Source organism: Diabrotica virgifera, chromosome 9, assembly GCF_917563875.1.
Source record: "Diabrotica virgifera virgifera chromosome 9, PGI_DIABVI_V3a".
NCBI classification, from domain to species: domain Eukaryota; kingdom Metazoa; phylum Arthropoda; class Insecta; order Coleoptera; family Chrysomelidae; genus Diabrotica; species Diabrotica virgifera.
Window position 1 is genome coordinate 218,520,086 of NC_065451.1, and position 25,310 is coordinate 218,545,395.

The window sequence follows — 25,310 nt, forward strand, 5'->3', positions numbered from 1 at the left end:
AAGAAATGCTAAACAGAAATGGTGAAAGAATAATAGAAATATGTATGGAGAATAAACTAGTTATAACAAATACAAAATTTAAACATAAAGAAGTACACAAATACACGAGAGTACAAGACAGCAGAAACGAAAAATCAATCATAGATTACTTTTTGGTAAGCAGCAACAAATGGAAAAGAGTACAGGATACGAAAGTGAAAAGAGGCTCGGAGATTGGCAGTGACCACCATCTAGTAATAATGAGAATGAGAACAACAGAGGAAAAAGAAGAAAAGAGAAGAAAGGTAGTAAATGAAAAAATAAAAAGTTACAAATTAAAAGAGGAAATATATAAGAAGAAATTCCAAGAAAAATTAGATAATACTTTGAAAGGTAGGGCAAAAAATACAAATATAGAAAAAAAATGGGAATATCTAAAAACCAGCATAATCAAAGCAGCTGAGGAAACTTGCGGGAAAGCAAAAATAGCAAACACTAACATGAGGAGAACAGAATGGTGGACGGAAGAAATACGAGAGAAAATAAAGAACAAAAAAGACAAATGGAAAAGATACCTAAGCACAAAACACCCGGAAGATTACGAAGCATATAAAGAAAAAAGGAAAGAGGTTAAAATAGCGGTGAAAGCAGGAAAGGAAAGGTCATGGGAGAGATTTGGACAAAAAATGACAAAAAATTATAGGGAAAACCAAAAACTCTTCTACGGCGCATTAAAACAACTCAGACAAAAGAAAGAGCACACGATGCCGAATATAAAAGACAAGAATGGAAACGTACTAACAGAAGAAAAACAAATAATGGAAAGATGGAGAGAACATTTCAAAGAGCTAACTCATGTAGACAAGGACAACATAGAGGAGATACAAGAAAGGAATGAAGAACAACAAGTGGAATCCATAACAAGAGAGGAATTAGAGAAAGCAATAGAAAGAGTAAAACTGGGCAAAGCACCAGGCAAGGATCATATCACCCCGGAAATGATAAAATTCATGGGGACAGAGGGAATGGATAGCATGAAAGAACTAATGAATGATATCATAAATAGAGCAGAATTACCAAAGGACTGGAAGAAAGACATTATATTACCAATACACAAAAAGGGAGACAAGAGAAACTGTAATAATTACCGAGGTATCACCATATCAAGTATCCCTGGGAAGGTATTAGCAAGAATACTAGAGACAAGAATAAAAACACAAATAGAAACAACTATGGAAGACACACAGTGTGGATTCAGGAAGGACAGAAGCACGCAAGACCTAATATTCACATTAAGACAAGTAAGTGAGAAGGTAATCAAGAAAAATAGAGAGATACATATGTGCTTCATTGACCTGGAAAAGGCGTTTGACAGAATCCGAAGAAAGGACGTTTGGAAGACACTAACAGAAAGGGGAGTCGACAGACACATAATAGAAGTAATAAAGGATATGTACAAAAATAATACAAATACAGTAAGAACCAATAACGAGGAATCCAGAGAATTTTCTACAAGTCAAGGCGTCAAACAGGGATGCGTGCTGAGTCCACTGCTATTCTCAGTGGTACTGGATGAAGCGATAAAGAAAGCCAAGAGAAGAATGAGAAAACTAACATTAGGATACTGGCAAATGAAACAGACTCAACTATCGGAGCTACTATTTGCAGACGACATGGTATTGATAGCAGAAAACAGAGAAGACTTACAGAACAATCTTGAAATCCTAGAAGAAGAACTATCAAACATAAATATGAAAATTAATACAGAGAAAACAAAAACAATGATAATTTCAAATACGAGGAAGACACACGCAATAGAATTAGACGGGAAACAACTAGAGCAAGTGGAATATTTTAAATACCTAGGAGTAATAATCGAATCAAATGGTAAACAAGACATGGAAATAAACGAGAGAATGGGACGAACAGGAAGCTTATTTAACACTATGAAAACAACATTTTTTGGGAAAAAAGGGATACCGGAAAAAGTAAAAACGGCAGTCGTTAAATCAGTAGTTAGACCAACAATCATGTATAGCAGCGAGACATGGACATTGACGGGGAGACAAAAATCCAGAGTCAATGCTATGGAAATGAGGTTCCTGAGGAAAATAGCAAACAGAAAGAGGACAGACAAAATACGAAACGAAACAATTAGACAAAACCTAAAACTAGAACCAATCAATGAAAAAATAGTAGAAGGACAACTTAGATGGTTCGGGCACGTGTGTAGAATGTCGAACGAGAGGCTAACAAAACGAGTGTTCGAAACGAGAGTGCAGGGGAAAAACAAAAGAGGGAGACCAAGAGTTATGTGGGTAGATGAAATCAGGAAAGAAGTCGAGAAGAAGGGATTGACATTGGAAAGTGCAAGAAACCTAGCGCAAGATCGGAAAGCATGGAGACTACAATGCCAAACTCAACTCCACCAGCCTTACACCTAAAGGTAGAAAGGCTTAGGACTAAGTAAGTAAGTAAGTAAGAAGTTATTAACAGAAATCGATTTTCATTTATTTTGCAATTTGCGAAGCAACAAATTGACTTTTTAATATTCAAAAACTGGTATTTTGAAGCTTTTTTAATCTTCTAAAAAATCAAATTTTGTAATTTTATCTTACTTATTTAGCATTTTATTGGGGTGCAAAAAATCGAAAAAATCGCGTTTTTTGCACTAAATTGTTAAAAAAACGGACGCGAACTCTGGGTAGGAAACAGGTAGGTTTTCTTCTTATAGGTCTACAATAACTAAAAAAGTAGTCAGCTTCCTGGATCTTTGAGTGTCCTGAGAAAATCCTTATTTCTCTGGACTATAAGGCAAGCCGCACACCAAAGAAACATGAATCGAAAAACATGAAACATGAAACGTAAAACACGTTTCATGAAAATTAAACACGGCTAAACAAATCTTAAAGTCCGCCTACCAATGAAACGAGTGTGATTCATGCTCATAACACATTTTTATTTTCGGAAAGTTTCATAAATGACCGAACGTCTATTTGTTTAGCAGTGTTTTATTTCCATGAAACGTGATTTACGTTTCATGTTTCTTTGATGTGCGGCCTGTCTAACTGACGAGAACTTCGTTAACAAGAAATATTTACACTGTGTGGAAATGTAAATCCCCAAAATTTAAGGTATTTTTTGAGGTCAATCCACACTGGATACGTAACAATCATACTCAAAGACCACAAAAACTAAATGTATGACCGGGTATAGTGGGTACTAAGTGAATTGGGCCGTTTTTTAAAGAAATTTATCAAGTGATAATTATGAAATTCTACTTAAAAATGAAATTGTACTTGTCCTGAAACACAAGTTTGAAGCCAATTTTATTCAGGTATGGTTTCAACAAGAGGGACCTACAACTCATTTAAGTGTAAAAGTTCGGCGTTATTTAGATCTAACATTTCCCGGATGAAGGATTGGTAGAGTATGCAGTATTGAATAGCCTCTTTGTTCACCCGATTTGAATTCTAAAGAATATTTTTGAGTGCGATACTTGAAAAATATAATTTATGAAACTAAACCAGCAAGTGTTACAAGGAAAGGATCGTATCCATATTCCCGAAATATGGAGAAATGTAATAGACGCATTCTACCATAGTTTAGGATACTTTCAAATTAACAACGGAGGACATATTGAACACTGCATTACGTAGACATTAATTTGGCCATTTTGTAAACTTTTAATCATTACATTTACTAACAGAGACGCCACTGATAAATTTCTTTAACGACTATCGAAAACTAATTTAAGGTTTGTTTAATAAAAATATACCAAGTCGTAAAGTAAACATTTTGTTTATGTTCTTTATGTGTTTAGTGCAATAATGATAAAGACAATCTTTCAAGGTGACTGGCCAAAACATACTCTTAAAATTTTGGGCAATTCAAACCAGATACGAATGCTCACAAATAAAATCAAAGGGTATGTAGGTAATTGAGCAATAATTTACTTTTCGATCACTTTTTATACCTTGAAGAGTAGCCTATATTCGTAGTTATTTGTTTAGTCCTTTGGGTGTCCCTTCTTCTTCTTCTTCTTCTTCTTCTTCTTCTTCCTTCTTATATGTAGGCTTTAAATCCTGTTTCTTCTTCAATATTAGCCTCCTAAATTGTTTAAGATATCACACCATCTTTTTCTTGGTCTGCCAATACTTCTTCGTCCATTTGGTGACTTATCTCGTGCTATTCGTACTATCATATCCTCTGTCATTCTACTACTCTTCGTTCCACTCCTGTTTCCGTTTTGTCACCCATCCATTTATGTCTTCTACATCGCTTGATCCTCGTATGTTTTCGCTTCTCTCCCTATCCAACAGACTTTTCTCTGATATTCGTCGGAGTATTTTCCCCTGAGTCTGAGATATGTCCCACGAAAGAGTCAAAAATACCCTCTATTGATATTTGAAGAGATATATCTCTGAACCCAGTACACCGATTCTTGCTCACAAGGTCTCAGTTTTCTTGTTATGTTGTCAACTTTTTGGTGAAATTAATAGCAAAACGCAGAACATACGTATTATTTTCTAGGCCAAGACGAACATAAAACAGAATAAAATTTGATAATTTTCAATTAGCTGTCAAAATTTAACTAAAAGAGCAAAACGATTGTAGAAACTGGCAAATAAAAGGGGTTTTAAATGCTTTTCAAACGAGCATTTTAACATTAAAATCTATCTACTATGTTGGAAGACTAAGATGGGCAGGACATCTAGCAAGATCACAGCATAACAACCCTCCTAAAAGAATCCTTATGTTACAACCTGTGGAAAGTAGAAATAGGGGTAGGCCAAAACTTAGATGGAAGGATGGTGTAAATGAGGATGGGAGAGAAATAGGCGCAGCAAACTGGCAACGGTTGGCAATGGATAGGACTGACTGGCGTAATAGACTTGGGAAGGTCGAGTCTCTTTCATAGGGCTGTAGCACCATTAATGATGATGATGTTAGAAGATCTTTAACACTGTTTAAAAATAGCCAGTTTTTCGAAAATTGCATTTTTTTATCATTTGTGAACTGTTGTTGGTACTTTTTCCTGATAATCTCAAACAATTTAAAGTTTCACACTAATGTACAGGGTATTTTTTTTTTTTTTTTTTTTTTTTTTTTATTTAAACAATATAAATACACCTAATCTACAAGATTAATCAGTATTTTTTCTTTAACCTAATTTCCCTAAAAAAATGTTTGTAAACTAGATGTCACCTGGTCCATCCTAGCTTTTTTTTACATGAAATGTCCACTTCTTTGTTGTGGCTACACAGCACAGCACTGACTCTGCTTTTCACTAATTGCTCACGTATTTGTTGTGGCTACAATACAATGCACAACACTAACTAAGCCCGGCACAACTTCACACATTACACGAGCTCGAACGGTTTAGTCCTCTTGAGCCTTCGCATCTGGGGTTCGTTGACAAGAAGCTGAAGTGCTTCATGGTTGGGATGCTTATGGAGCCTGTCTTCATGTCTCCTGGCGACTTTCTTGATCTCATTTGGAATAGATTCGATTTTAACATCTCTACGCAAATCGTCGTTCCGAACATACCAAGGAGCACATACAATATTCCTTAATATTCGGTTCTGGAGCGTTTCTAAATTTCGGTAATTACTTTTTTTGGTACAGCCCCATAATTGTAGGCCATAGGTCCACACCGGTTTCAATATCTGTTTGTAAATTAGTACTTTGTTCTGGATGGAAAGTTGAGAGTACCTACCTATTAGCCAATACATATTTTTGTACTTTATCTTCATCTGTTCAGTTTTCTTTTTAACGTGCTCCTTCCATTTTAGTTTGACGTCGAGATTTAAACCCAGGTATTTCGCTGTTTTTTTATTAGGAACAACGTTGTTGTTTAGGATAATTGGAAGATTATTGATTTTCTTGTTAGTGAAGTTAATATGAACTGACTTCTGTTCATTAAACTTTATACGCCATTTTTTGGACCAGCCTTCTATACCATTAATTGCATTTTGTAAGTTAATCGTAGATTCCTCTATAGTTGCTCCTATTGTCATGACTGCTGTATCATCAGCAAATGTGGCCAGTTGGATGTTTTCCCTCTCCGGAATGTCAGATGTGTACAAAAGGTATAGTATTGGTCCAAGAACGCTACCTTGTGGAACCCCTGCATTTATTTGCTTTAACTCAGAGTACTCGTTTTCCATTTTAACTCTAAATGTTCGCTGGTGTAGGTATGACTTCAATATTTCAACGAGTTGCATAGGAAATATTTTCTTTAGCTTCATTAACAGACCGTCGTGCCATACTTTGTCAAATGCTTTTGCGATATCCAGGAATACTGCCGAACAAATTTTGTCCCCTTCCAGTGCTTTTTCTATTTCAGTTACTATTCGATGGATCTGGTCAATTGTGGAGTGTTTATCACGAAATCCAAATTGATGAGTTGGAATAATATTTTTTTGTTCAATTATATGGTTCATTCTTCGTAGTAGTAATTTTTCAAACACCTTTGAGATTATGGATAGTAAGGAGATTGGCCTGTATGATGTTAATTCATGGTTATCTTGTCCTACTTTTGGTATCATTATAACCTCTGCAGTTTTCCAAAGGATGGGAACATATCTAAGCCTAAAGGATGCATTTATTAGTGTAGTAAGCTTTACTATGGCTTTTCTAGGTAATGTTTTTAGTATCTCACCATTGATCAGGTCAAACCCAGGCGCTTTTTTTGTATTGATGTTTTTGATTAATTTTTGAACTTCTTTTGTAGTAGTCAGTTGTATGTTAACAGAATCAAAAGCTACTGGTTCATCGTCTACATGAGTTTCCCCAGGGTTTGGCTGAAATGTGTTTTCTAAATAATCAGCGAACGCATCCACTTTCTCTTTGGGATTTCTTGCCCATGTTCTGTTTTCTTTTCGTAGAGGAGGTACATGCTGAACTGGCTTATTTATCTTTTTGGCTGCCTTCCAAAGGGAGTAATCGGTGCATTCATCATCAGTTAGTTCTCTCAGGTACTTATTGATTGATTCGTTTTTAATTTTCGAGATTTCCCTTTGCAGCTGTTGTGTGAGCCTATTAAGCTTATTTTTATTTTCTTTAATTCGAGTTCTTTGCCATATCTTCCGAGCCTTTCTTTTTTCCTGTATCAAGTCTCTAATTTCTTTGGGGTAATTGTTTCCTACTGTTTTTCTTTGGATTATAGGTGTGTTGTTCCACGCTGCCTGCTGGATGTTTATCATAAATAGATCGGTTTCTTGTTCCAATTGTTCTGTCGTTTGAATAAATCCACTAAACTCAATTTTCTCATTAATTTCTGATTGGAAGTTTACCCAGTCCGTAAACTTATTGGTCAACGCGGGTTTCATTTCAGTGGTAACAATTTGCTCACTAATTGTTAGTAGAATTGGAGAGTGGTCAGATATAAGCTCCTCTACATCCTCTACTTTTATAAAATTTGTTGCTACACCTCTGGATATGAAAAAATCTAGGAGGTCTGGGATTCTGTTTGCATCACTTGGCCAGTAAGTGGGTTTCCCAGTAGAGTGCCATCTACAATTGTGTCCGGTCACAACATGCTGCAATTCTTTACCTTTAGGTGTTGAGAGTCTGGAGCCCCAACAGGTATTTTTTGCATTAAAGTCTGCGCCAATTATGTATTTTTCACCCAAGGTTGACAAGAAGTTAGCATAGTCTTCTCTTTTGAGGTTATGTCTAGGAGGGAAATATGCAGCTGCAATGTTAAGTGTGTATTTCTTAGTTTTAACACTGATAGAGGCACATTGTATTTCTTCGGTTTCAATTTTTTCACGTTCCCAGTGGAGAATACTATTTTTAACAGCGACAGCAGCTCCGCCTCTGGCTGAATTTTGTGGGTGTATGGCATGATAGATTTGATAACCTTGCAGCTTAATAAATGATTGTCTAGTTAGATGTGTTTCTGCAATTAGGCATATGTCTATTTTTTGTGTTTGTAGGGTTACTAATAACTCTTGCTGGTGTTGTAAGAGTCCATTTGTATTCCATTGGAGTATCCTAAGGTCCGGGGGCATTATAGTCTTATTATGATCGGCTTCTGATATTTTCAAGTCTGTCCAGCATACAGGGTATTTAACGAGTAAAATTCTCACATTTAAAATTTTAATGATCATGATAAGGGGTTAAATTTTACCTTTGCTAAGGGGTTAAATTTTAATTAAAGGGGATTAACATTGATATGAGCCAAAATAGAATTGTGTGGAGAAATGCAATTAGGGAAGCCGACCCCGCATAGGGATAAGGCAAAGAGAATGATGATAAGGGGTTAAATTTTAAGAACTAAAATTACATAAGTATTATGTTTATATGGTATTGGACCACAATTATTGCAATGTAATGACATAGTTATTAAGGTACCAAGGGTATTATAAGGATAATAACACTTGATGTCAATGCTGTATATACCGAGGGCCTTTGGTCCGAGGGATATACATTGACCGAAAGCGTTATTATCTATAATACCCGTGGTGCTTTCAAAGTTTAATGGCCGACTAAATTATTCATTATATGCAAAACATTTGAATGAATTTTGAATTAATTAGTTTTCAAATAAGTACATTTACTAGCAATAGTCGTAACGTAATTGTGGTAACCGTAGTTTAAATTTAGGTTGTTATTTGTCAACTTGATTGAAAGTATTTTACTAGTTATTTAAATTTAATGCCCTAGGGAGTTACTTTTCAAAATAACGCCTTAGGGCAATATATCATACTTAACTGACTTCGAAATCATGTCATTATTTGTCAAATAATATACCAGTCGGATATTACAGTTAAGGTACCAAGGGTATTATAAGGATAATAACGCTTGAGATCCATGGTGTGTATCTCGAGGGCCTTTGGCCCGAGGGTATACGATGACCGAAAGCGTTATTATCCATAATACCCGTGGTGCCTTCAACGTTTAATGTCCGACTAATTATTCTTTATATGCAAGAAATTTGAATGCATTTTGAATTAATTAGTTTTCAAATAAGTACATTTACCAGCAATATTCGTAAAGTAATTGTGGTAACCATAGTTTTACATGAGTTGTTATTTGTCAACTTGACAGTATATAATAGTGGAGTCACTGAAGGTGGATATGAGCTATTACCTCCGATTTCGTTGAACCTCCATCGATTTGCATGAAAATTGGTGAGTGTTAGAGGATATCTCAATGAACAAAGGTGACATGGTGCTAACTTGCGCTTTTACACTGGGGGTGAATGCCACCCCTTCTCGGGGTGAAAATTATTTTATTAAAAATAACCCCATAATTCGATATAGGGACAAATTGCAAGCAAAATTGGTTATATAAAGTTATTAAAATAAATCAAAACTTTTTGAGTATTTAAAGTTCACAGATTTTAATTTTTCTTGAGAAAAATGCATGTTTTTAACCAATTTTTTATCAATAACTCAAAAAGTGTAAGTTTTTACAAAAAAGTTATTATTATCAAAATTAAAGCTAATAAAAAATGAAATAAACCCCTTACTACAAAAACCTTTTAATGTTAACCAAAAGTGAGTAATAGGTAATTGAATGTACACTTTTTCGGCGAGTAAAAACTCTAAGTATTCAAGCTGAAATAACGGGAAATTGATGCATTTTATAACATAAACTTATTTAACATTTGTCAAAGTACTTAAAAATATCAATTAAATGAGCACCGAATATGTTGATAGCGTTAAAATTTATGCTCCAAATTTTTTTCAAAATTTATCTTTTAAAAATTTTTCCAAAAAATGTTATTGTTTTTTTTTTAATAACTCCGTTCGTGTTTACGATATCAGGTTCATCTAAAAACTGTTTGAAAGATAATTCCAAGTACTATTTAAGCACGTTGAACCTAATCTTTTAAACCTCTTAGTTTTTTAAAAATAAAAGATTAAATCACCCCGGTTGCATGGTTCCCACAGCAAAATTTAAGATCTAAACGTTTCTATCTCGGTCATTTTTTACCCTATAGAAATAGTAAAACAGGTAAAAAAAACTTTGTCACAGAAAAAACTAAAATTTAGTTATTTATAATTTTTTACGTATATTGAGTATTTTTGGAGTTATTATCAAAAGAATATGAGAATTACAATAATTTTAAAAATTATAATTTTTTTAAATTATATCTTTTTTTCAAAAATATGCATTCTAAACCAGTCAAAATTATCGAACACATTACTTATGCTAACATAAAGAAGTTCTTGTAAGAGTTACTATAAATTTTAGTTTTTGTGGAAATGGCGTATGTTTAATTTTTCACTTTTTTAGAAAAAATTCGAAACGGTTCTTTTATTTTCATTATAACTTGCTTAATTTTGACGCTAATACCTTGTTCTGAAGCTCATTTGATAGGTATTCTGAAGTACTTTGGCAAATCTTTAGCAGGAATATTTTATATATTGCATCGTTTTCCCGTTATTTAAGCTTGAGTATTTAGATTTGAGTACTCGTCGAAAAAAATACACATTCAATTGCCAATAACTCACTTTGAACTAACATTAGTTTAGTTCTTTATACGAGGAATGTATTCAATTTTTTATTATCTTCAATATCGGTAATAATAACTTTTTTGTAAAAGCTTATAGTTTTTGATTTATACGTGAAAAACAGATTTAAAACATGCATTCTTCTACGAAAAAATAAAATCCTTGGTCTTTAATAACTCAAAAAGTGTTGATTTATTTTAATAACTTTATACACCAAATTTTGCTTATAATTTGTCTCTCTATCGACTTATGGTATTATTTTTCATAAAATAATTTTCACCCCCGAGAAGAGGTGGCATCCACCCCCAGGGAAAAAGCGCAAGTTGGCATCATGTCACCTTTGTTCCTTGAGGTATCTTCTAATTACTCACCAATTTTCATGAAAATCGATGTAGGTTCAACGAAATCGGAGGTGAAAACCTTCAGTGACTGCACTATAACTAGTTATTTAAATTTAACACCCTATGGTGTCATTTTGAAAAATAACGCCCTATGGAAATATGTCATATTTAACTGACTTTGAAATAATTTCATTATTTGTCAAATAATATAAAAGTCCGACATTAATTACATTTTTAATTAGCTAATGTTTGACGTTATGAGTTCCACTCCGGAAGTCGTTTTAAAACAAGATTATTCTAAAAATTCTAGGAAGATTATATCTATATTAAATATAGATTTATATTTTAGAAAAATAAATTTTATTAGGTTATGTAATTCTCCTCAAAAATTGATATATTATTTGGCCTAGATCTCACAGGAGCAAGTAAGAATATGATTGAAAAACTGCTTGAAGGTGATTGTTATTACCATAGGGGTATCAAATTCTGAGTGTTTTTGTGTTATTTGTGGATCTTTCTTTTGTGTTCTTGGGTTTGGTATCAAACATGATAGATCTGAGAGTAATGGTTGTTTTGATTGTTATTGTGATATTGTATTTATTTCCTCACAAAAGCATAAAGAACTTTTTTGAAGTTATTAAGAGTAGAAAGTATTCAAATTGTAACATTGTGTTATAATCAAGCCTCATCTATAATATTTTTAAACTTGCATTTAAGTACATTTTATATATTTTTTCAGACAACAAGTTTTCGAACGATCTCCAGTAAATTTCAGAGAAGAAGAAACTATTATACGGAAACTCATCCCCCAAATTCGAGAAGATGTAATAAATGAATCGTTAGTTTATCACACTATTCCAAAACTTAGAAGAGAGTTCGAAAAACTTTTTGACGACAACGTGGAGAATCTCAAGTCGAAATATTTACCCTCTGCTACAACAACTATACATGCGTTCAAGCATTTTAAAAAGGATTACTCAGAAGAGGAGTTAATGAAGGCCGGGATTTTGGGATGGTGCTCTAAACTGGTAATATTTAACACTTTTTTAGTTATTGTAGACCTATAGGAAGAAAAACTACCTGTTTCCTGTCTAGAGTTCGCGTCCGTTTTTTTAATTATTAACAATTTATTGCAAAAATCGCGATTTTTTCGATTTTTTGCACTCCATTCAAAAACTAAATAGTTGATATAAAATTACAAAATTTAGTGTTTTAGAGCATTGAAAAACCTTCAAAATTCCGATTTTTGAAAGGTAAAACTTTAATTTGTTGCTACTCAAACTGCAAAATAAGTGAAAATTGTTATTTGTTAATAACTTTTACTAAAACTACCTTTTACACTTTAGTGTTTCACCCAAAGTTAGATATTGGAGTACTTAACAAACCTTCAAAATTTGAGACCGATCCATTAGTTAGTTATTCTATTTGATTACCCCAGAGACCTTTATTTTGCAATAATATAAGACAGAAAATAATGAAGATATGGCAATTCTGAATATGCCAAATGAAAGTAGAAGAGTGATAGTATCAAAATGTATTAAAAAAAAAGATAAAAAAAATTAATATAGTCAAAAATCCTAATGCCAAATTTTTGATATTTTGTAGTTTATAAACGTTTAGAATAACTTTAAAAATGTTCTACGTAGCAACAATATTTTTATATATTCGAAATGATAGTATTTTAACACGAATTTTCAAATAAAAAAATTTAGCCTGGATTCATTTGGGACAAAGTTAGCCATATGTTTATTTTTTAATTTACAGCTAATTTATTTATAATAATTAAGGAATCTCATTAATGCCATTTTAAAGAATGGGATTTATATTTTTTCTTAAAAAATATGCACAAAGGAACCTTTACAGCACCCTCTACGATTTTTCAAAAATGTAATTCAAACGATTACTAGGGGGAACCTACAAATCCACCGAGTGAAAATACCAAAAAAGCAATTTCAAAAGAATATAATTTTCTGTATCTCCGGATCAACTCAATGGATTTTGATCTTTCTTTTTTTTTAATTTATATGTAGTTTCTACGTAAATTACAAATATGCAATTTGTTTATAAATTTATTAATTAATAAACAGTCTAATTTGTTCAAACCATTCTTGAAAAAATATTTTTTTTACAAAAATCTATTTTGTTAATCGTAGCATCATTAATGATCATAGAAAAAGTTAAAGTACAGTTTAATAAATAAATGATTTTTATAATTATTATTTATTTAAGATAATTTATTTATTAAAGTATACCTTAACTTTTTCTATGATTATTAACGATAGTATGATTAAAATCATAGTGCGGTAGATTGGTGGAAATATTATAATAATTGCACATTTAATGATAAAAGCATATAATTTGGTCCACATATACCGCACATATAAAGGTTCAAATTTAGATATGACGCCATCTCAGATTTTGCCTTTTACAAAAATGGCGGTCATTCAAAATGGGCGACTATACATATGTGACTAATAGCACGATATCTTTTGAATTGAATGAAAAGTCCGATTTCAACCAAATTTGGTACATAGGTTCTTTTTGTGATTTACAAGATCGATGTCGTGAACTGGAAGAATCGGTTTACCAGAAGTTGTATTTTTTCTGGTTTTTTATGTAAGACTATTTTATATTATGTAAATAATTTATTTTCAATTTTTTCACTCTGTATATATTAATTTTTTTAAATAGTAATACCACCATTGAAAGGGGCGTAAGAATATGTTTTAGGAAATATTTTGAACTTTTTAGTTATGTTAATTACCATTGAATAAATGCATAACGTATCTTGACATGTACCTATATGTATGGCAGATTCTTGCAAATATTATAATAATTATTGTGCATTTAATGGTAGAAGCATATAAGTTGGACCACACATACTACACATACAAAAGTTCGAATTTAGATATAAGGCCATCTCAGATTTTGCCTTTTACAAAAATGGCGATCATTCAAAATGGCTACTATAAATATGTGACTAATAGCACGATAACTTTTAAACTAAAAGTCCGATTTCAGCCAAATTTGGCATTAAGGCTCTTTTTTGATGAATAATATCGAGGTTTTGAACCGGAATTGTCGGTTTACCAGAAGTTGTGGTTTTACTGTTTTTTATGTAAAAATATGTTGTTTTTTTTTCAACTCTTTCACCCTGTATATATTTATTTTTCAAAAAAAAGTAATATAGTCATTGAAAAGAGTGTAAAAATATATTTAGGAAAGATTTTGAACTTTTTAGTTATGTTAATTACCATTTAATAAATGCATAACGTATCTTCACATGTACCTATGTGCGGCAGATTCATTTTAAATGCCCGCTATTTTTGTAAAAGACAAAATCTGAGATGGCCTCATATCTAAATTTGAATCTTTGTATGTGTAGTGTGTGTGGTCCAAACTATATGCTTTTACCATTAAATGCACAATAATTCTTATATTATTTGCAAGAATCTGCCGCACATAGGTTCATAGGTACATGTGAAGATACGTTATGCATCTATTAATTGGTCATTAACATAACTAAAGAGCTCAAAATATTCCCTAGAAAATTCTTTTACGCTCTTTTCAACGCCGTTATTAACTTTTTAAAAAATTAATATATACAGGGTGAAAGAATCGGTAAAAAAACAACATGTTTTTACATAAAAATCAGGAAAAACACAACTTTTTATAAATCGATTCTTGCGGTTCAAGACCTTGGTTTTACACATAAAAAAAAAGAACCTACATATATATCAAATTTGGTTGAAATCGCACTTTTTGTTCAAAAGTTATCGTGCTATTAGTCACATGTATAGTCGCCATTTTGAATGCCCGCCATTTTTGTAATAGGTAAAATCTGAGATGGCCTTATATCTAAACTTAAACCTTGATGTGTGTAGTATATGTGGTCCAAATTATATGCTTCTACAATTAAATGCACAATAATTCTTATAATATTTCCACGAATCGGCCACACATAGGGTACATGTGAAGATACGTTATGCATTTATTAAATAGTAATTAACATAACTAAAAAGTTCAAAATATTTTCTACAAAATATTTTTACGTTTTTTTTTTCAATTGCGGTATTACCTTTTTGAAAAATTATTATATACAGAGGGAAAAAATTGAAAAAAAAAACATATTTTTACATAAACAACTAAAAAAAACACAATTTCTGATAAACCGATTCTTCTGGTTCACCACATCCATCTTGTAACTCAAAAAAAGAACCTATATACCAAATTTGGTTGAAATCGGACCTTTCGTTCAAAAGTTATGGTACTATTAAACAAATATTTATAGTCGCCATTTTGAATGCCCGCCATTTTTGTAAAAGGCAAAATCTGAGATGGCCTCATACTTAAATTTGAACCTTTATATGTGTAGTATATGTGGTCCAAATTATATGCTTGTATCATTAAATGTGCAACTGTTTCACATATCGGCCGCACTATCATGGATTTTTGGGAAAAAATTATTTTTTCAAAAATTGTTTACACAAATTAGACTGTCTATTAATTAATAAATGTCTTGACAAATAGCATATTTGTAATATTTAGAAAAACTACATATTTATGTACAAATTAAAGCAAGAACGATCAAAATATATTCAGTAGATCACGAGATATAGAAAATGATAGTAGTTTTAAGTTGGGCTTTCTAGTTTTTAAACTCGTGAATTTGTCGGCTCCCAGCTCCCCTTCACTTACCACGACTAGTCACCAATTGAACTACCTTTTTAAAAATTCGTGTAAAATACCAGCTTTTCTAATATGTAAAATGATTTTTTCTACGGACAATATTTTTAAAGTTATTCTAAATGTTTATAAACTACAAAATTTCACACATTTGGCATTAGGATTTTTGACAATATTAGACAATTTTTGAAGTTATACTTCTTTACGGGCGTAATGACGGTGAAATTTTATATGGGAAAACCTAGCGACCGGGCGCATGCGCATTATAACTTTGTTCTGATTGGATGTTCAAATGACATGACAAAAATTATCCAATATGGCAGCAGTGGCACAGCTGTGGGACTGTGTTTGGTTATAATGTATGCTTGTTGCGTTTTAAAATTTGTAGGAAGAGAAACAACAAACAAAAACTTAGTTAATGGTTATACTGCCTTTTTAAATAGTTTTCATATTATGTTTTTGGACTTATTTACATAGAAGAGATGATTGTTGCATGCCAATGTGAAAGCTCATCAAACTGTGCCTAGTATGAGTGCCGCAGATCTCGCTTATTCAAAGCTAAAGAATCTTTCACTGGTAAGTGTTTTATAAATAGTTAATCAAATTTTGTTATGATATTTGAACATAGCCACTTTGCACGACGCAAGTGATTGCGAAATTTATTAGTCGTTATACGGGCTCCGATACCTACCTTGAACCTACCAAAATACATAAGTAGTATGTAATACTTTTTTTTACATAATTTGATTACCATCAAAATTTCTATCAATATTCACCTAATATATTGTCTTCTTACCCTATGTTTTGTTGTATTTTTTCAATTCTAAATCATTTCAATTCAAAATCAAAATAATTTGATTTGCATAAGTTAAAAATGTCAAAAGGTTAATCTGTTTAGTTAGGTGATCTTCGCACATAATGACAAGCTGTCTCTGTGGCGCAGTTTTAATGCGAGTGAATCCCAATACAACGCAAATACCAGCCGCGTGGTAAGTTGGTTCGAATCCCAATAGAAACTTTTATTTTTTTATTTTTTTTATATATTTTATGATTGTAAGTATATTTATTATATAATTTTATTTTCAGAAAATACGTATTTAGTTAAAAATTTTTCCGACAATTAATGTTCAGAAATCATTTGTGGCATTTTTAATGTGTTTGTGTGTGTTTTATTTTTTTATTATTTTAATTTTTGGCACTGTTTTAATAAAAATGTTTGAGAAGTATTAAGTATAAATTAATTTAATATTTAAATAAAATATAAATAAAAAGTATATTAATTTCGTTTATAATCATATAATCATATAATAGAAGTATAACTTCTTACGTGCGTACAAAGTACACACACATTCTTTTTTATCTTTTTTTAGTACATTTTGATAGCATCAGTTTTCTACTTTAATTTGGCATACTCAGAATTGCCCTATCTTCATTATTTTCTGCCTTATGTTATTGCAAAATAAAGATCTCTGGAAGAAACCAGTAGAATAACTCTTAAACTAATTAATGGATCGGTCTCAAATTTTGAGGGTTTGTTAAGTACCCCAATTCCCATCTTTGGGTGAACCACTAAAGTTCTGAGGCAGTTGTAGTAAAAGTTATTAGTAAATATCGATTTTCACCTATTTTTAGAGTTTGCGTGCGGAGTTTTTTAATGTTCTAAAAAATTAAATTTTGTAATTTTATGTCAAATATTTAGCTTTTGAATAAGGTGCAAAAAATCGAAAAAATCGCGATTTTTGCACTAAATTGTTAATAATTAAAAAACGGAAGCGAACTCTAGGCATGAAACAGGTAGGTTTTCTTCCTATAGGTCTACAATAACTAAAAAAGTAGTCAGCTACCTGTATCTTTGAGTGTCCCGAACATGGTCTATTTCTAGCTTTTTACCCTGGAATAATATGCTTGTTTATATTATATGTATACAGCTGTTATCTATATAACAAATTACGTATTTTTTTAATTAAAAAAAAACAATTCTACAACAATATATAAATGTATATAGGGTGTCAATTTAAAAAGTTGCCACCCCTATAATTTGGTCCCTATAGAAAATCTAAAAATATAGAAAAACACGTCAAATTTATTTGTATTTGTGAGGGGGACATTTTATAGACCAGTTTTCAACTAAATTACACTAACCCTCTAGCGGGGGCGGACACAACCCCCAAAATCTTTAATGGAAAGGGGGGTTGAGTGATACCACATTTTAAAAGTCGTTCGATTACCTTTTCAAAAATACCACATACATTATATTTATTTTCAGTAATTTTAATTTTTTTATAATTAATTTTAATAATTAAATATCGAGTTCAGAACTCCAAAATTTTTTTTTGGAGTATTGAACTCCAAATTGAATTTTTTTTGGGGTGTTGAAATATTTAGAGTATTTTTTGGAAGTATTTTTGGAAAAATCAAGTAAAACCGTAAACATATTAAGAGTAAACAGTAGCGATCAACAGGTAGCGAAAACGCGTTCCAAGATTGCGGCTGTAATTTTGAATATTTTTTCGAGATATTTGGCACACGTATTCGTAATATAATAAAGAATGGCGGTACAGAGCCCCATTTGAAAAATATATTAATATGTGGAAATTACTCTGTAATTAAGTACAATATTAAAAAAACGAGCCTGTACTGCCATTAAGAAGAAGAAAAAAATACACTTTCTTCAAATAAACTTTTTTATCCGATGCCTAGATTTTGTGTCATTTTGGAACTACTAAAATTTTTTATTTCATTAGTAGTTCCAAAATGACACAAAATCTGGGCATCGGATAAAAAAGTTTATTTGAAGAAAGTGTATTTTTTTGTTCTTCTTAATGGCGGTACAGGCTCGTTTTTTTAATATTGTATTTAATTACAGAGTAATTTCGACATATTAATATATTTTTCAAATTGGGCTCTGTACCGCCATTCTTTATTATATTACGAATACGTATGCCAAATATCTCGAAAAAATATTCAAAATTACAGCCGCAATCTTGGAACGCGTTTTGGCTACCTGTTGATCGCTACTGTATCACCTTAAGTAGAGAGTTCCGAACTCCAAAATTTTTTAGAGTATTAAGTCCAAGATTTTTCCAAAAGTACTGAAAAGAAATATAAGGCATGTGGTATTTTTGAAAAGGTAATTTAATGGCCTTCAAAATGAGGTATCACTCAACCCTCCTTTCCATTAAAGATTTTGGAGGTTGTGTCCGCCCCCGCTATAGGGTTGATGTAATTTAGTTGAAAGCTGGTCTACAAAATGTCCCCCTCACAAACAAATTTGACGTGTTTTTGCATATTTTTAGATTTTCTATAGGGACCAAATTATACGGGGTGGCAACTTTTTAAATTGACACACTGTATATTTGCTATTACGTTAAACCTATGGACTAATCTTTGCAGCCTATCTTCAACTTGAGCTTGCCTCATCTGACTACGTTTCTTTATTTTCCATTCTGTTTCCTCTTCCTTTATTGAATGACTTTTGATGATTTCATGCATGATTAAGTTGACGAAAATAGGGGTCAATGTGAGTACTTATTCCCCTGCCTATGTCTATCGGTTCTGTAAGTTACCCATCTATTTTAAGCTCCATTTTGTTGTTTTGGAAGATGTTTTCAATAGCTTGTATGATATCTAGGAAAAGTTCTCTAGATACAGAAGATGCATTATATATTTGAGTCTTTCTCTGTCCTAGCTCTTTCCTCAAGTAAATTAGACATAGACATGCTGGTCTATTATACTCTAGTGATTTCTCAGTAATTTGATTTAAGACGAATATTGCTTTTATACACGATCTTCCACCACGAAAACCCTATTGTTCATCTGCTAAACTTATCCTCTTTAGTTATCAATTTTAGGGAGTATTTAACAAGTTAATACCCTGTAACTTGCTGGATGTTGTTATCTCATTTTTGGAAAAGTAGAATTAGTTGGCTCGTTCTCCATTCTTTCGGTATTGTATTGTGTTTTATAATTTTGTTAATTAATGTTGTTAATTGTTCTGTCATTGCTGCTCTAGAATATTTTAGTAATTCGTTTGGTATTCCATCTTTAACTGCAGCTTTTCTGTTCTTCAGCTTTTTAAGAGTTTTTCGAACACCTGTGTGCTTTCATGTGTACTTATATTAACATCTTTATTTGTGGTAATTTATGGTGTTTCCTGTTCTAGTATCATTTGTTCTTACTCTGCATAGAGATTTTTTAGATAGTCAATCCATGTATCTTTTTCTATGTATTTTGGTTCTATTAGTACCTTTACCTCCGATCTTTGACCTCTTATAAAGCGCCATATTTCCTTCTGAAGACCATAAAAGTCATGTTCCATTTCTATGCTTTCTTTTTGCTTTCTCTTTTTTTCTTTTCATTTTTCCTTCACTTCTGTACAAAACCAAGCAGTTCTGCGTCTTGGAAGCGATTTATTTTTATTAATGTTTCGTTCACCAAGAACTTCCTTGGCTCAGGCTAAGATATTAGACAAAATTTTTGCCCAGCTTTCCTCGACTCACTTTCTGTGATATATATGTTACTGCATCTTTCTGTTCTCTGTTTCTTTTTTGAAATAGTTATCTTGTGGAGTAATCCTGCAAGCTTTCGACTTTAGTCTTGGTGCTTTATTCTGGTGTTTTGTCATCACATATACGAGTTTTAATTCTGAGATTGCACAATACCAATTTATGATCGCATCTTATTTTTCCTGATATTGGGCTCTTACATCCTAGGTTTCAGAGGGGTGTAACTCTCTCATCATCATTCCCTCGCTGGGGGAATGATTGTTTCGCTGTTATCTGGTCCAAAACCAATGAGAATAAATAAGGACTAAGCACCGAGCCTTGGTGCAATCCTACTTTCAAATGAAATTTATCAGTCTCTCCCACACCTGTCCTAACACTAGTCGTTACTCCCTCATACATATCTATCACAATCTTTACATATTCGCCAGGGACTCCTTTCTTATTGAGTGCACACCACAGAATCTCTCGAGGGACTCTATCATATGCTTTCTCAAGATCAATGAATACCATATGAGCGTTAGCGATATACCATCAGTTGCCTTACAATGAAAATTGCATCTGTTGTTGATCTGCCCCGCATAAAGCCAAATTGATTATCGGATATTTCGGTTTCTTCACGTATCCCACTCTCAATTACTCTCTCCCATATTTTCATGGTGTGGCTAAGTAGTTTTATAGCCCTCTAGTTTGTACATTGTTGTATGTCTTCCTTGTTTTTGTACACGGGCACTAATATACTGCTTCCCCATCCGTCTGGCATTTGACAACTTCCATAATTCTATTAAATTCTAGCCAACTTACTCCTGTCTTTCCCAATGCTCTCCATACTTCCCCAAGAATATCATCTGGTCCGACTGCTTTTCCTTTCTTTATTTTTTGAAGCGCTTGAGCCACTTCCTTGTTTGTTATTCTGGTAACCATTGCTGTTACTGTCTCCGTTAACTCCACAGGCTGTCTGTCAAATTCTTCATTTAATAAACTGTCAAAATACTTTCTCCATCTCTTTTTGACATCCTTTTCGTGAATTAGTATTTTATTATTTTCATCTCAGATACATCTAATCTGATTAAAATCTCTTGCTTTCTTTGCTCTCTGTTTGGCTATTTTATATATCTTTGCTTCGCCTTCCCTGGTATCAAGTTGATCGTATAGGTTTGAATACGCTTCTGCTTTAGCTTTTGCTACTGCTCCTTTGGCTTCCTTTTTGGCGACCATATAGTTGTGAAGATCTATGTCCGATCTGGTTTCTTGCCAATTTTTATATAATTTTCCCTTCTCTTTTATTTTTCCTTATACTTCATTTGAGCACCACCAAGTCTCTTTATCCTCAAACTTCTTTCCTGACGTTTTCCCAAGTATTTCAATAGCCGTCTCTCTAACTAATAATATTAACCATTTTTTTCCAAATTGTGTTAGGGCTTCCTTTCATGTTCCAACATATTTTTTCTACTATTCTTTCCCTGAATATACCTTCTTTCTCATCTTTTAGCATCCACCACTTGATTTTTTGTGGTTCTCTCCGATATTTTTGTTTAGTTTCGCTTTTTACTTCGATGTCCAGAACATCAGCTTATGTTGTTGGCTTACAGTCTCACTAACTATTACCTTGCAGTCCTTGCATTCACATATGTCTTCTTTCCTTATCATGAAGTAGTCTATTTGGGATTGATGTTGTCCACTTTTGTAGGTAATAAGATGAGTTTCCCTCTTTTTAAAGAATGTGTTAACAATCGCCATATCCAATGCTGTTGCTAATTCAAGCATGTCATCTCCAGCTTCATTTGTAGTTCCAAAGCCTAATCACCCATGTATTGTTTCATATCCTGTCTTGTCTTGGCCCACATGTGCATTTAAATCACCTCCTATTATAACTTACTCCTCTACGGGTGTAACTCTCTATTCGACAGAATCTAGTCCAGCATAGATCTTTGTTTTCTAGTGTTTTCAACAGTGTATTTGTATTGTTTTTTGTATGTACAATGTCAAATACAATGTATTGTATTTGATTGTATTTAAATATAAAATTACTTTTAGCAAGATATCTCTCTGATTATCATTGACGACATACTGGATGAGTCAGAAATGCGTTACAACAAACCACCCAGGTACAGACAAGTGGGAATAAAACAAGCTATCACAGATTCTGTATATTTTGAAACAAGTGCCAACTTCCTACTTTTAAAACATTTTTCTGGCCACAAGTATTTTCCTCAAATCCAGAAAGAGCTGATATGTAACATAGGGCCTACTAACATATCACAGAGGCTGGAGCTTACAAAGTATAAGATGGAAGATTTTGAAGTTTATGAGAGTTTGGTAAAGTCGTTTCCGTTTTTAATACATGGTGTTTCATGTGCGATGTACCTAGCTAATATTGATGATCCAAAGCTTCACTCCATAGTGAAACAGTTTTGTATGGATATTTGTATATTTGGAAAGAGATATGTAAGTAAGTTATGCCATAAAACCTTCTTCGTCTTCTTCTTTTTGTGTAGACTGTCTGTTTTTTCAATGTGTCTCCAATCGGCCACATTGCATCTCTCATTTTAAAAATTAATTGCTCAGTCATTTGACAACGGATTTTAAAAAACTTTATATCGCTGGATAAGTAAATGACCTTTTTTTTCAATTTATAAAAAATATACTGGGTGTTTCAATAAAAAAAGGCAAACACGTTTTTTTCAAAAATCCGCCATTTTTTATTTAAAAGCGATATAAAAAATTTAATCCATTCAAACAAAACTTTTACTAAAATAAAAAATTTCAGCGAAAACCACATATTTCTATCTTGAGTCGTTTAGAAGTTATAGGCAGTTAAAATGGGGGAAAATATAAGTATTATAATTATTTTAAGGCCATATAAAAGATATTTTACTTTCCCGCACGCTGTGCGGGAATTTTCGGAAACGAAATGCGTTCAGGAAAGTGGCTGTTTTAGCACGGCCGTAGAAAAATATAATTTCATTCAATTTGTTTGTTACCACTTTGGTTGATAATTTTAATGTTTTATCATAAAATCTCATAAAATATGATTAGGTTAGCTGTATTGTTTGATTTTATTCGAATTTTTTTTATTCGAGTTGAATTTGGTTCTATAATGGCAGTGTTTTGAACGAAAAATTACGAGAACTTTTAAAAATCACTAAACCTGAAATAGCTATTTGTAAAACAAGGGAGGAAAGTGCTACTTTTCCTCCCGAGAATGAAAGTGGGCAGTAATCATTCAAGGGAGGAAAAGGCACTTTACTCCCATGTTATACATATGGTTTTTCCACCTTCCTCAAATTAATAACAAATCATTTTTCATTTTTACTTAATTTATTTATGTAACTAACCAACAAAATTTATTAAAACTAAAACTAACAAGTAGGTACAATTTAACTGTCAACTGTCAAATATAAGTCAAATTATTAATGTAAACATTGTCAAATCAAAATAACAATTTACTGTTTTTACCATTCTGCAAATTACAGGGTGTTTTATAAATGAACGTTAAAATGTATAGATACTTACGTAATAGAAAATAGATATTGTACAAGGGCGTCAGTAAGTTATATTTCATGAATGAAATACCATGACGTCACTTTTACTTTTCCTCCCTAGGGAGGAAAAGTACAACTTTGCTCCCTACAATCAGGTCCGGAAAAGTATACTTTCGGTAGAGGTAGGTGGAAATAGCTATTTGTATAACAAGGGAGGAAAGTGCTTCTTTTCCTCCCGAGAATGAAGTTTACTGCCCGACGCGTAGCGGAGGGCAGTAATCATTCAAGGGAGGAAAAGGCACTTTACTCCCATGTTATACATATGGTTTTTCCACCTTCCTCAAATAACAAGTCATTTTATCATTTTTACTTAATTATGTAACTAACCAACAAAATTTATTAGAACTAAAACTAGCAAGTAGGTACAATATAACTGTCAACTGTCAAATATAAGTCAAATTATTAATGTAAACATTGTTAAATCAGAATAACAATTTAGTGTTTTTTACCATTCTGCAAAATACAGAGTGTTTTTAAATAAACGTTAAAATGTATAGATACTTACGTAATAGAAAATAGATATTGTACAGGGCGTCAATAAGTTACATTACATGAATGGAATACCATGACGTTACTTTTACTTTTCCTCCCTAGGGAGGAAAAATATTTTCCTCCCAAGGGAGGAAAAGTACAACTTTGCTCCCTACAATCAGGTCCGGAAAAGTATACTTTCGGTAGAGGTAGGTGGAAAAATGTTTTTCCTTTCTCTAACAAAACTTCGCGTTTAAACATAGAGTAGGTATATTTTTGTTATATTTTGCAAAATATAGCTGAAAATTAAAGGATTGTCTTTTAAAAGCTACTTGGTTTGTTAGGTCAAGAATAAAAACAAAAGTACCACAATGTTCTTTTTTATTTTAGGATGATTTTACTGCACTTGTAGAACCGACTGTTCCCCTTGAAAAAGACAACACAGATATAGCTGCTCATAAAATAACATGGATGGCTGTGCAAGTGTCCAAACTAGCAACTCCACAACAAAAACAGACTTTCATGGAGCACTACGGTCGCTCAGATCCTAAATCAATCTCGATCATTTTTGATATCTACAGAGAACTTAACTTGGTTGAACATTTCGATAGATATAGGACGAAATTTTACGATGACATGGACACTAGAATCCAGAACTTGCCTCATCAATTGCCGAAACAGTTTTTCTATAATATATTGGATTATGCAGTAACAAATGTGTTCTATGCTTAAATAATTTAACGTCAAAGAGTTCTGAAAGAGCTGTGTCTGTGTCTAACTCCTCTCTTTCCGATCTTATTTTACCTGTTTTAGACCTTTTGTGTATTTTATATATTTCATATTAGTATTGATTTACATACGTTTGATTTTATATTATAGAATATTTTATAACTGAAATCAATCTTTATTGTGTAGTAAAAGTATCTGCACATTTTGCCAAGAAATGGGAATAGCACTCCCAAAGAGATACTAAGAATTTTGACTGCCTCCAAAGTATCTTAGATTCAGTTAAAGCAAAATTTTATAGTGTTCGAGACTTTGCAAAGATTTTAAAATTTTAACTTTTTGGCTTTGTATCAGTATTGTTATTATAGTATTAATTATGTATAGATTTTAGTGTATTTTATGAAATAATAAAAAGTTACCAAAAACGTATTTTACCTATCCAAAAATTTCCTATAATCCAACATGAGGTTTAAAAAAAGGCATGAATTGAGTTTTAAAAATATATCTTCTTCTTATGCTTAAGTTGAGCAGTCCTCTCTCAGTGTTTGCTCTTCTTAAGATTTCCTCGTTTGCCACTCTATCTGTCCATGC

At 32.3% G+C, this 25,310-nt stretch overlaps 2 protein-coding genes across 2 annotated transcripts in view; both read left to right on the forward strand.

Moving 5' to 3' along the window:
- Nucleotides 1-25,310, forward strand: part of LOC126892035 (uncharacterized) — a 573,784-nt gene that overhangs the window by 298,333 nt on the left and 250,141 nt on the right. The gene's annotated exons all lie outside the window — the stretch shown is intronic.
- Nucleotides 3,776-25,144, forward strand: LOC126892031 (uncharacterized). The gene is made up of 4 exons (XM_050661447.1): nt 3,776-3,907; nt 11,529-11,817; nt 22,015-22,425; nt 24,384-25,144. Exons 1-4 carry the CDS (start codon nt 3,810-3,812, stop codon nt 24,723-24,725), a joined length of 1,140 nt encoding a protein of 379 aa, XP_050517404.1. The 5' UTR covers nt 3,776-3,809; the 3' UTR covers nt 24,726-25,144.